The 13475-nt window shown below is 43.5% G+C and overlaps 1 protein-coding gene across 10 annotated transcripts in view; it reads left to right on the forward strand.

The window, feature by feature from the left end:
• The window catches only part of SYNE2 (spectrin repeat containing nuclear envelope protein 2), a 368901-nt gene that overhangs the window by 330177 nt on the left and 25249 nt on the right, over positions 1 to 13475 (forward strand). For 9 of the 10 annotated variants that reach the window (XM_034937677.4, XM_034937678.4, XM_034937679.4 and 6 more), the window contains exons 98-99: positions 809 to 967; positions 2340 to 2506. In XM_034937677.4, the coding sequence (XP_034793568.1) occupies positions 809 to 967; positions 2340 to 2506 (326 nt within the window). Of the gene's footprint in view, positions 1 to 808; positions 968 to 2339; positions 2507 to 9051; positions 9380 to 13475 lie in introns of those variants that run through there. The other variant, XM_008956970.5, reaches the window with a different exon arrangement.

The raw sequence follows: 13475 nt of genomic DNA on the forward strand, positions 1-13475 counted from the left end.
AAAGAACTCTTAGCCACCCCTTTTAACGCTAAGATTCTGAAGATTCTTAAAACCTGGGAATACTTTTGTACATCTAGTTAGGCTGATTTGCATTATTTAAATTTATATTTAGTGAAATGTAAACCTTTAAGGAGGAGGACCCTTAGCTGATGTCAGTTAGGGGTTACTTATGCATAATGGGGTATTGGGTATTTTGGGGTCAGCCTGCTTGCTGCAGACCAGCTGTTGATGATACTTTTATGGTTTCCATCCAAAATCCAGTGCATAACGGGCAAGTGGGTTAAATGAGTGATGTACATTGTTTTTGGTTTTGCTTTGTTTTGAAGCATAACACTAAGGACATTTAAACGGCTGTAGTTTTCCTGATCCATTTGCATTATAAATGTTTGATTGACATTCTATCTGGATTAATAGTTTTTAAGTTAAATAGGACATTGTCCTTATGTTGGTATAAGGATTTGATTCGTTGTTAAAAGGGCAAGTATTTGGGTTATATATTCATCTAGCCTTTCCTGTTTCTAATTTTTAATATAACCGGATAGTAACACACGAGTATTGGATAAAACAATCCTTCCAATCAGCTATATTTCAGGTACAGTATTTATTTTGTTATTTTTTATGACATTTATCACAGGTGTAAGGAACTTCTGTTGATGCTAAACCCTAGGTTTAGAAGAGGCAAAACCAGACAAGGTTGAGTGTAGACAGCTACTGATTAAAATGAATGAAACGCAGTTTTTTTGAGGGAGAGAAGGGGGTGCTTTCCTTCCTGGCTATACTCAGCTGCCAAATGTATTTTCATTTGCAGGTGGCCATACATAAACAGGAGATTGAAGACAGACTCAATACATGGGTTGTATTCAATGAAAAAAATAAAGAGTTGTGTGCCTGGCTGGTGCAGATGGAAAACAAAGTTCTACAGACAGCGGACATTAGTATTGAAGAAATGATTGAAAAGTTACAGAAGGTAAGGGAGGACACCCAGGTGGATGTAGTTATGACTACCATGGAATTGTCGGCCCTCCTCACTCCTAAGCCCAAACAGGGGCAATGTTACAGGTGTTTCCAGTAGCATTTTAGAAATTTGAAGGGACTTCACTATTTTCGATCCTTTTGAGAGAACAGTTGGAAGAGAGGAGGTTCCAGAGAGATGGGAGTGTGAGACCATTGTCAGTGGGCATGGTACTGAGGAGAGTTGCTTTCTCTCCATTAGAAAGTTTCGCCAGGGAAGGGGCTTACATATCCTTACATGTCAGCTGATACCCCAAGTGAGTTAGGGTTTCTCTAGTTGTTATTAAGAAGCTCCCCTTGGCCTGGCGTGGTGGCTCATTCCTGTAATCCCAGCACTTTGGGAGGCCAAGGCGGGTGGATCACCTGAGGTCAAGAGTTCAAGACCAGCCTGGCTGACATGGTGAAACCTCGTCTCTACTAAAAATACAAAAATTAGCCTGGTGTGGTGGTGGGCACCTGTAATCCCAGCTACTTGGGAGGCTGAGGCAGGAGGATTGCTTGAACCTGGGAGGTGGAGGTTGCAGTGAGCCGAGATGGTGCCATTGCACACCAGCCTGGGCAACAGAGCAAAAATTCCATCTCAAAAAAAGAAAAAGAAGCTCCCCTTGTTAAAGGGGAGAGGCCAACAGCAGTGAGGCTCATAATTTTGAAATGGTCAGTGGTCTCCACAGGGAAAAGTAATAACATTCTTGCTGCAGTCACCTAAAACACCACCCAGTCAAACCTCTGGAAAACTGTAACCGATAGCAGCCTAATTAGTTATGCTTAGTTGTCCTCAGCTCCCAAGTAGGTTAGAAGAAATCTGTGAGAGGAAACAGAGGGCTTTTGAATTAAATAACTATTAAAAATAATTATTGCCTTACATATTTTGCTTTTGCCTGATGCGCGTTGCCTGACTTTTTAGCTACTCACTGAAAAGTTAGCTTCATTAGAAGGTATGAGGTTTTGAGACAGCGTCTCACTGTGCTGGAGTGCAGTGGCAAGATCATAGCTCACTGCAGCCTCAACCTTCTTGGCTCAAGGGGTCCTCCCACCTCAGCCACCTGAGTAGCTGGGACTACAGACATGTGCCAGCATACCTTGCTAGTTTTTTTAGAAGTGGGGTCTTGCTATGTTGCACAGGCTAGTGTTGAACTCCTGGACTAGAGTGATCCTCTTGCCTCGGCTTCCCAAACTGCTGGGACTATTGGTATGAGCCATTATGACTGGCTTTTTTTTTTTTTTTTTTTTTTTTTTTAATTTCAAGAGGCAACTCTGTATGTTTGTGGCTGGAGAAGAAATGAGTTTGGGCTAATTAGCCAGGCTTTATGTTTTGGTGCCTTTGCCAGGACTGCATGGAAGAAATAAACTTGTTTAGTGAAAACAAGTTACAGTTAAAGCAGATGGGTGACCAGTTGATCAAGGCCAGCAACAAATCAAGAGCAGCTGAGATCGATGACAAGCTCAACAAAATTAACGATCGTTGGCAACATCTTTTTGATGTCATCGGATCAAGGTAAGAAATGGGCTAAAAATGATTACTCTCCAGGAACAGTAATTACTTTACAGATCTAGTAAACTGAACCCAGTCTTCCTCTAAGATGATCCTGCAATTTTACAAGTTTACAGATTAAGGCAAAGTTTGATAAAAATGAGTGGAAATTCTTTCAGTGTTACAAAAAGAATTATATGCTAGTATATCCCACCTTAATATTTTTTCTTTAGCTTACAACTTTACATGATTAGAGTCGTTTTAAATGAGAGTTGGAAACTGATTTGGAAAGGGATCCTTGGGAGGGGGTATTGTTTAGAAATTCTGCCTCTGTGTTAGCATTTGTGTGTCCCCACAATGGAGCCATGCCCGTTGCTCCTGCCTCAGTATGGCAGATCAGGTGAGGGCACAGGCCTGGTTTCTGGAGGCTGGGGGCCCATGACTGCCCCACTACTTGCACTCAAGGCAGGGGCAGGAGTCTACTCTTAAGTGTGTGGGCTGAGAGTGCCAGGTCTCCCATGGGTGTCTTGTCCTAGGATGTGGATTTGGGCGCAGCCCAGTCCTAAATCAAAGGACCACAAATCAAAGCTATATTGGTCAGTGCAATCTTATCAGAAATAGCACTGATAATTTTATCTCTCCTCCCAAAATGATGATGATGCCCAAAGTTTTTAAATGTCTTCAAATTCCCTCTCTAAAGACAAACCCCAAGTGGATGTTTTTTCAGTGGCCACGTGGCATACAGCGAACAGTCACTTGGCCTTGGGACCACTTGTGCAGCTGTGCTTCCACTGGCCACACGGGTCCTTTCCATAGCAGTGTGCTCAGATGTTTTGAACAACACATAGAATTTGGAATATACAGGAGAACCTATAAGGTGAATAAAGAATTGGGAGGTGATAAAAGTAAGATACTTTTATTATTTAAATTTATTATTTAAATTAAATTAAATTTATTATTTAAATTAAATTTATTATTTAAATTTAATAATTTAAATTATTAAGTTTGGCATCTTCTTTACCTCATTGTTTACTGGAAACCACAAGTGAACCTGAGTCAATCAACAGAGGCACTGGGCTAAATGCTATGAGAATTACAGGCAGGAAGTAAGTTGAGTCAGTTACATTAGTGGGAGTAGGTATCTGAGCAGCTGTAAAACCAAGTGGTTTGAGAGCTCAGATCCCATCTTCCTGGGATTAGGAAGAGCCTTACAGAGGGGCTGCGTTCCCAGATGGTCCTGAATGAGGGATTGCGGTTACTGGTGGCAGAGAGAGAGACACATACATTGAGAGCAAACAGGTACAGAATAGAGCAGCATCGAAGCCGTTCAGGAAGTGATGAGAAGCCCCATTGGCCCCAAGCATAGGAGATGAGCTAGAAAGATGGGCTGGGGCTAAATCTTAGAAGACTTTAAATCTCTGCTAAATACTTGGCCTTCTGAAAAAATATCTGAGTCATGCCTGGTTCCTTAGCAGTGGAGGGTTTGCTGAAGACAAATATTAGGGGGATTTGGCTGGCAACATAGACTGGCCCAAATTCAGCTTCTCTCCACAGCCAGTTGGGGGGAAAAAAAACCTACAGAAATGCATGATGGAAACCTAAGTAAGGATTAAGAGCACAAGTTTTGAACCATTCTTGACTTTTCCTACTTATTCACTGTGGAAACTTGAGTATGTGATTTAACCTTTCTAGGCCTCAGTTGCTAAATCTGTAAAATGGGTCTAATTGGCTTACATCAGAGGCCGCTGGTGCTGTCTGCTGTGAGGATATGTGTCATGCCTTTGGTATAGGGCCAGTACATATGAGCCAGCATTTATGGAGTGGTTGTTTTCGTTACTTTTCCATGAGAAGACTCTTAAGTCATGTGTTTATTGAGTGGAAGATGATTCTGTCGGTTACATCTAGTGATGAGAGGTCTTTCCCCAGTGAGGCCTGCAACTGGACTACCTAATTCTCAGAGCTTAGAATAGCGTGTCAGATGTTTGTTGAAATGAGTAAATGTTTCAGTGCCTTCGTTAAGAATAAGATAATTTCTGTGGGATAAATTGTGTCTTTGTGGTTGCCTTTATAGCCTAAGTCTTCTCGGGCCCTTGGCACTAGTCGAGGTTATGATGGCATCATACCCATTCATGGATCATACAGGATCAATATCTAGCTAATGTTTCCTGAAGGTTAGAATGACAGTCCATTTTTAATCATTCATGCTCTGCTTGTGTCACTTTGGAGTTTAACAGGCTGTTTGCTTTCCTCGCTCACTCTTTGCCTGTCTTCAGCCAACCTTTTGGTGGGAAAGAGATAAAACAGTGGGTAAAATTTTATTGATCTTTTTGGAAAGAACAGCTGGGGGAAAAGGAGTTGAAATAATAGCAAATATATTGCCAGCTGCCTGTATTCTTAACAATATGCCTTTTATGTGTGATTTCACTTAAACTTCACTGTGATTCTGTAAAGTAGATACCATTGTCCCATTTTACATACCGAGAAGGAAACTGAGGACTGAAGCTAAGCAGCTTACCCACAGTTACATAGCCAGCATGTGACGTAACCAGGATTTCAACTTAGGCAGTGTCACTTCCCTGACAGCCCAGACCCTCTCATTTGAAACACTGAAATGAGCAGTACGTGCTGAGTGCTAATCCCTTCAGCACTAAGGAATTTGGGAGGGAATCGTTTTTCTTATTTTAAAGCAAGGGCCAGGCTGAGACAGACAGCTAGAATCTAAGAAGCTCCTAGCTGAGTTTATTGTTCAGGTGAATCTGTGGGTTGAGGCAGCAAACTTGGACCTGTCATAATCAGCCTTACATAGAATCAGCCTTACATAGAATCCCTGATGCTGACTTCACCCTGGGCCTTGTACAAAGGAAGGGAAGGGTTGGAAGCACAGGCTGCAAACTTTACATTTGAACAGTGGCGACAAGAACCTGCTCTGCGGGATGCCCTGATGGCTTCATTTGCCCACAGGATCCAGGACACCATGTAGCCTCTTCCATCCTTCCCACAGTATTCTGCTTTGGCCCTGTGGGCAGGGAACAGCATCTCTTGTTAAAAATAAGATCGGCCAGGCATAGCGGCTCACGCCTGTAATCCCAGCACTTTGGGAGGCTGAAGCCAGTGGATCACCTGCAGTCGGGAGTTTGAGACCAGCCTGGCGAACATGGCGAAACCCCATCTCTACCAAAAATACAAAAACTAGCTGGGCGTGGTGGCGCGCACCTGTAGTCCCAGCTACTCAGGAGGCTGAGGCAGGAGAAAGACTTGAACCTGGGAGGTGGAGGTTACAATGAGCCTTGATCACACCACTGCTCTCCAACCTGGGTGACAGAGCGAACTCCGTCTCAAAAAAAAAAGATTGGAAGGTGATCCTACATAGGTACTCGGCCTTGTTACTGCAAGATCTTAACTATAAAACTAACTTCAAGCTTAAGAATGGTTTTCAGAAGTCCAAGCCCTCAATAAATCAGTTTTAATTCACTGGAGGAAAAATGGGATTTAGGATAGGCTTCCTTAAAAACCACATTAGATTTCTGATCATTTCAGGTGGTAGCCTCCATTGTTGGACAGATGGGAGAGGAAACCAACATTGCTTATTTTTTAAGTGCCAGGCTCCTCACATAGATTATTTCATTTGAATTCTTAACACTGCAAAGTCAGTGTGATTGTTCATTTTACGGAGAGGGAAACTGCAGCTCAGAGAAGGTAAATAATTTAGCCAAGGACAATGGGAATTCTGCCCGGGACAGGAATGTGCACATAAGATTACTTGGGCCCTGGTGTGGGTATAAAGAGGCCTGTGATTGGCTGTCCCTCTTTGTTGCTCTGGGAGCTTTTAAAAGTCCTCATGGGCCCTCAGGCAGCTTCTTACAGTGGTGACATCTACACTCTTATGAAACATGCAGGTAATTTCATCAACAGAGGTCATTTAAAGCACTATATATATGTTTGGTGATTGTAACTATGTAGAACCCAAGTTGATTTGATGACAAGAAATATTATATGCTACTACGTTCATTTGTCAAATTAAAGGAAGAGTTAAACTTTTTTTATCTGTGTCTATTAGCCCCTCTCCCTCCTCTTTTCTTCTTCTTTTTTTTTTTTGAGACAAGGTCTGGCTGTATGGCCCAGGCTGGAATACAGTGGCACAGTCACAGCTCACTGCAGCCTCTACCTTTCAGGCTCAAACAATTCTCCTACCTCAGCCTCCCAGGTAGCTGGGACTACAAGCACACACCACCATGCCCAGATAGTTGTTTGCTTTTGTTGTTTGTTTTTTGTAGAGATGGGGTTTCACCATATTGCCCAAGCTGGTCTTGAGCTCCTGGGCTCAAGTTATCCTCCCACCTCTGCCTCCCAAAGTGCTGGAATTACAGGCATGAGCCACCTGCACCCAGCCTTTGATAACGTCTTTGAAAAGTGACTCAGCAAAACTTCTGAATGCAAAACAGACAACTAAATTACAGAAGGTGTCCTTCAGAACTGCCAATATGTGTGTTCCTCTGTTTTGGAGGAATCTGGATTACCTAAGAACAGTTGAGATACAAATTGTTGGGTGATAGACAGAAAGATGCAAGGTTAACCTTCACAGCCAGCACAGGCCGAAGCTCTGAAAAGACGGTCCTTGGATCTCATCCCCTCAATAGGACTGATGCCAGAGAAGGAGTTGACCTGCCACCTGACCTCACCTATGCCTCCCCTTATTTTTAAAAACCCAATAGTTGAACTCCTTAAAAATTCATCTACTTTTGTTTCCCAGAACTCCCTCCCCATTTCCTTAATGAGAGAACTCTGCTTGTCCTATGAACCAGAGCTCTGTAGACACAGGTGGGGCTGTGTCTTCAGTGAGTCCCTCTGGCAGGTTGCACATCTTGATGAATTCTTTTAGAGACTTGGGATCAGGGTGAGGAACTCTTTAAAGACTCTTTCTAGCAGCATGTGTGAATAATCTGATGAAAGCGTTCAGTATCTGATACAGGTTGGACAGCGAAGTGGAAAAGCATACCCTCCCAGAAAGTTTACATTGGCTTTTCTCTTGGTTGGAATCATTTTAATGAAAATGATTGTAATTTTCTTTTTGCTTATCTGTACTTTCTAAATGTTCATTATGGAAGATGTCATGTTATAACATGTCATGAACAAATGTCATCAATTTTATGTTCTCTCCTGAATTTCTCTCTGATGGTAGCACCACTAGCAAGGCCTGTCGTCCTTATTAAGCCACTGACAAGGAGGGACTTTCCTAGTACCATATGACCTTGAAGATTAGCTCCTTCCTGTTTACACTGAATTGCTCTCACTATCAGAAATATCAAATCCATAAAAGGAACTTTTTAAACCAAGCATAACTTCTAAATTTTGCCTACCAACCTGAAAAGCTCACCTACTTTATAGTAGTGGCAATTAAAATGTTATCGTTAAACTCAGAAGTTATGACCGTGGCAATTGTGTGTTAAGATTGTTTTCCATGCCTTGCAGAATGGGCAGGAATACGTGTGCCTTTTTAAACTGATAAAGCTTTTCATTGCTCTCCTTTTATCTGTATTTTCTCAAGGTTTTCTGGAACACCAAACAATGCTGCTAGTCACGAAGTTGACTTGCGTTGGTCTTAGCAGGTTGCCTGATCCAGTGGGACTGGAAGGATTTAGGGATTATTTTAGCACAGGGAGAGCCAGATGTGAGGCTCCTCACTTCCATTTTCCTTCCCATCAGCCTGATCCTTCTGCCTCTAGAATGGGTGGCCGCTGTTCCCAGACCCTGCAGAAATGCCTTCCTGAGGGTTGGGGAGCTCCCCAAAGGAAAGAGGATAATGAGCAAGTGGCCTGATGGCCAGCATCAGGCAGGTCCAGTGTACTGAGCCTCAGAGGTTCATGTTCAGCAGGTTGCAGGAACAGCCAACCACGTGGGCCTGAGTTAGATGCAGCATTTTGGGAGAACTATTGCCAGATCTGCACTTCTGATTCCACTGGTGTAGCACATGTTTGCTACGTTTCAAGGTGGGGATATAATAATGACTAAATGTTGGTCTTTAGGGACTCCTGAAAAATGATATCAAGTCTCAGAATAAGGCTGGGAATGAGTCTAAGGTAGACTAGACACAAACCAAGCACTGCCACTCAGGATTGTCCGGAGAAACTGAGGCTATAAATAAGGAGGAATTTTCAGACACATTATGGTAAACCCTGGGAGGAGCTAGCAAGGAAAATTACAGAATTTCTTCCTCTGCAATAAATTCCCTTTATACTGCAAAATAGAATTTTTTTGCACAAAGCAGATAAACTAGATGAACTCTCTGACCCTCCTAAACCAGGATGTTCAGGACCAAAAGGGCAGAGCAGAAAACCCCCACAGGGAAATGTCTTCTTTAAGAGGACAAGAGGAAGGCATTGCTATTGGACTCAGGGGCTTCAGATTTTGCTGTTTCTTTTAAACCTGAAACAGAGAAATTTAATTTGAGGAGGACAGAAATCCTCTTTTGCATGCCCCAATCTAAATGTTTCTTCTCTCTGTTTATAGCACTTCATAAATAACCCATAGCCAAGATAACAGTGTGACTTTCTTCCCCCAGCGTTGCAATCCTGTAGCGTCAGAACAAAGACTGTGTGTGTGAGGAAAAAGCTGGAGATATTTGTTTATTGGAAGGAAGAAAACTGAGATTAAAAATTGCAGTTAGCAGGGGAGAAGGTGTCTTCCTTCCCGCTGGCATTGCCCTGTGCCTGCGAGCCAGCCAGCCGTGCTCACAAGGAGCCTTGGAGAGGGCTGCGTCCGCCTCTGTGCAAGATGCTGAACCAGTGAAGAGGGCACGCTGGGCAGGGGGAGGGGCTGCCTCGGCCCTGGGAGGTGGAGGTGCAGCCGGGAACTTGGAGCTTTCGCTTAAACATAAGGAATGATTTTTTCTCATCAACAGTAAGTGCCATTTTCGTCGTCAGCTCTGCATTGGGCCGAGGCGCCAGCTGCTGTCCCTTGTGTCTTGCTCTCTGGCTGTGTCGCTTTGGTTACAATAGAAATCACCGATGAGATGGTGGCTGCAGAGTGTTTGTGCTCAGCCATCGGGGGATGGGTTCTTTCCCAGCGTCAGCATGCGTGTGGTGTCTGCAGTCTGCCTCTGACAAGCAGGGCAGAGGAGTGATTATGCCGTGTGGAAAATGGAAGTCCTCTGGTGACAAAAATGCTTTAAAGAGGCAATGAGCTCAGACGTGTATTGTAATGCCTCTGCCCCTAAATCAGGGCTTCAGGATCTTGGAGTAATGCATTATTTTGCCATAAGGATGTTTAGTCATGTGAAAAGATACAATTGTACAGGATTTGTACAGTGTTTTTTGCAACTGACAGCTGCCCGCAGGTTTGACTATTTGTTTATTTCAGTACAAATTCAGATGCTTGAACCATCTCAGTTTTCCTTAGTATTTTTTAAATTAGGCATAGGAATTTTTTTGTTCACTTAGACTGATTTAGGGCTTTTATAATTTAACTGTAGACTCCTGAGCACAGAGGATAGGACTAAATGGTAAATTATTCCATATGTATAAATTTGACATGTAAAGCCTTCATCATACATTGTTAAGGCTTAGGCTTGGTATATAGAATGTTGCTAACCTGGCTTGATTTTGTTTGTTTGGAAGGAGAGCAGTGTTCATCAATGTTATATTCTCATCCATTGCTAGTTAAAAGAAAAACTTTATTTGCCTTGATTGTTTTCTGCATTTTTACCCATAATCACTGCAAAAGAACTCTTCTAATTTAAAGCGGCTCTTAGGCATAATTCTTTTGTTTGGTTTCATAGAAAACATTTTGCTTTTGTTCAGGTCTCCCAATAAAGAGCCTATGCAGGTGGAAGACTTCGCTTTTGTACCTAAAAATTTTGTTTTTCTGATTCTCATAACTGGAATTTAATTCAGGAAATCATGCTGCTTTTTCCTGTAGAAAGGTTATTTGTTGAAATGTCTATGTGAGAAATGTTAAGAGCACCTGGGTCAAAACCTGGGCAAGTGCAGAGATGGTGGCCACGGCAGCAAACCGCTCAGGTGGTTGATGTCAGGCAGTGTTGTGGTTGCTTCTGTGTGCCAGCAGTCTGGTTTCTGAATAGGTTTTCTCATTTCCAGATATTAACTTGAGATTTTAAATTTTTCAAGAGCAGTGTTAACAAGGCCCAACAATGTGGAGGTCAGTTGCCTGGGTTGGCAAAAGACAAATACTTCCTGACCTGGGACAGGTGATAATTAGATTACAGTGTCTGTACAGAACAGAACGATACACGCTCAGCAGTGCACCTGATGAGTCCCAGGGTAAGTTGTTACCTGATGATCAGAGGAACAACATTTAGATTCCCAGGCATTTGGGGGTATTAGGCCTCTGGATGGAGTTTGGGATATACCAGCTAAATCCTGGCTGGATGAGTGCTTTGTCACTTGGTGACCTTCTTTTCCTTCCCTCCCACCTTCCCCCCCTCTTTAACTTGCACTAAGTATGCCTGTGATGTGAATGTCCGTCACTGCTTCATTGGCCCTGTGTGAAACCAGGGCTGAGGAGCACGAGTGGCTCCTAGGCTGGCAGCACACTGCTTTGTGGCAGAAGGGCTCTGATATGCTCTGGTCTTTACCTCTTTTCTTTAAAAATCTAACTTGGCCACCTCTTTATGAAGAAGACAAATCAGACAAATTGGAAGGTATGAGTGAACATCATTTACTCCTTCAACAGCTATTATTGAGCAACTCCTATGTTGTATTACAGTGTCAACATTACATCTAAATTAGGTGATGACCTCTCTGGGAAGAAGTCCTATCTTCCAGCTATCTCTGAATCCTCAGGGTCTGTGCAGGATCCAAGACAAGGCAAATGGTTAAGTGTTTACTGAAAGAAAATCATGGAGGGGAAACGTGGGCAGCATGTATTGAGCCTTCCAGCCTCCTCCCCAGGCACCTGCTAAGAGCCCCAGGTTGTAGCATCTACTATATCAGCTCCTACCCCTCAGTGTATCCTGAGCTATGAGTCCAGACTTCTGGTCATGTTCTCTGACTGCAGCAAAATGATCCTGTATCTCCAGTATGTGCATGTTAGTGTGTGTGGGATTATGTGAGAGGATGGGTAGTGCTTAAGAACAGCAGCTCCAGACCAGACTACCCAGGTTAGAATCCTGCTTCCGCTATTGACCATGTGACTTGGGCAAGCTCTTTACTCTCTGTGCCTCGGTTTCCTCATCTGTCAAGTAGGGATAATAATACTACCTATCTCCTAGCATTGTTATGAAGAGGAAATGATGCCTGTAATCCTAGCACTTTGGGAGGTTGAGGCAGGTGGATCACTTGAGGTCAGGAGTTCAAGACCAGCCTGGCCAACATGGGGAAACTCTGTCTCTAGTAAAAATACAAAAATTAGCTGAGCATGGTGGCAGGTGCCTGTAATCCCAGCTACTCAGGAGTCTGAGGCAGGAGAATCACTTGAACCTGGGAGGCAGAGGTTGCAGCGAGCCCATGTCGCAGCACTGCACTCCAGCGTAGGCAATAGAGACTCTGTCTCAAAAAAAAAAAAAAAAAAAAAGTACATGAGTTGCTAACATGGAGCACAACAGGCCTAGCACATGTGGCCATCAGCGTGGGATATAGATGTTTTGTTTTAATAATTAAGTTTATAATTTTAAAGCATACACATTGTAGAAATTTTAAAAGAATGGGATGACAGTAGACAGTCTCATATTTTATTCCTACACCCCATTGGTTTGTCCTGAGCACCCCATTTTGGATACCACAGCCCTGGGGAAACCAAGCAAATTATTCCCCCACCTTCTCCATACCCCCTCTGCGTGTTGCACACCTAACCCCCAGGGTTAACAGTTCAAGATCACACAGTCCTGTGGATCTGTACCCAGGCTGTTGTGTTGCTAGTTAGCTCCTTTCATTTAACCAGTTGAATTCTTCCGGTGTGTTAATTGCTTTAAGTTAGAAGAGAGGAAACAAGGAAAAAGAAAAAAATATATAAATAAATACTTGGATTCTAGCCCTCTTCTTTTCAAAATAAGAAAGAGGCTGGGATTCTTAGGGTGGAATAGGGTCAGGAGCTAGATGAAGGCCGTGGGAGATTTCATTCTGGGAAGAGGGAGAAGTGGGGAGGGCAGGAGAGCTGTGCAGAGGTCACGAGCCTGAGCCCTTCCCCCACCCCCGGGAAGCTCTCGTGGCTGGGCCTCTTCTCCAGCAGAGCCTTCCAGGAGGGCAGTCCTTCAGGAACTGCCTGGAGGACTCCTTGTCCCACAGTGCCAGGGGTTCTCAGCTACTCTGGTAGTTGTCTGGAGTGTTCTTTTTGGAACCAGGGCAATCAAGGTGGCAAGATACTGGGGTGAGGAGGGTGTACCTCTGAAGCCATAGGAATGAAGGCCGGATCTAGGTTACAGCTGTATCCAGGCCTGGTCCTGGATTCTCTTACTTCCTTTTTAATAAATCATCTGTGGCTTTGAAGGGAACATATCCTTGTGGTGTTTACAGTAAGAATGTAATTTGGAAAACATGGTTCCTTGAAACTTATCACAACTGTAAGTTGCTGGGCATTTATCTCCGAGGCATTCTGCCTTTCACATGTTATATCTCATTCAGTCCCCTCAGCTACCCAGTGAAGGAAGGTACTACTGTTAACACCATTTTATAGATGGCATTAAACATGGCCAGGACGCAAACCCAGGCCCTGACCACAGAGTCTATGTTCTTCCACCTCCAGACCACATGTCCTTCTTCCAAGCTTGCCCTTGAGAATAAAATACTGATGAAAGAACTTTGTGAGGTCCAATGCCTTGTAAATAAAGCGTGATTGTAGCATCATGTGGTCCAGCATTCACTCTGTGCAGCTGACTTTACATGCAGCCTCTTATTTCAAGCTCACCACCACCTGCAAGGTGGATAATTTTACAGATCATGAAGAAACTCAGAGTCAGCGGTTAGGTACATTGCAGGGTGCAGAGCTCTTAGATGGGAGAATGGAACTTGGGCCCAGGTCTGCTTGCCTCTGGAGTTCCGGC

This window comes from Pan paniscus, chromosome 15 (genome assembly GCF_029289425.2).
Source record: "Pan paniscus chromosome 15, NHGRI_mPanPan1-v2.0_pri, whole genome shotgun sequence".
In the NCBI taxonomy this organism is placed as follows: Eukaryota; Metazoa; Chordata; class Mammalia; order Primates; family Hominidae; genus Pan; species Pan paniscus.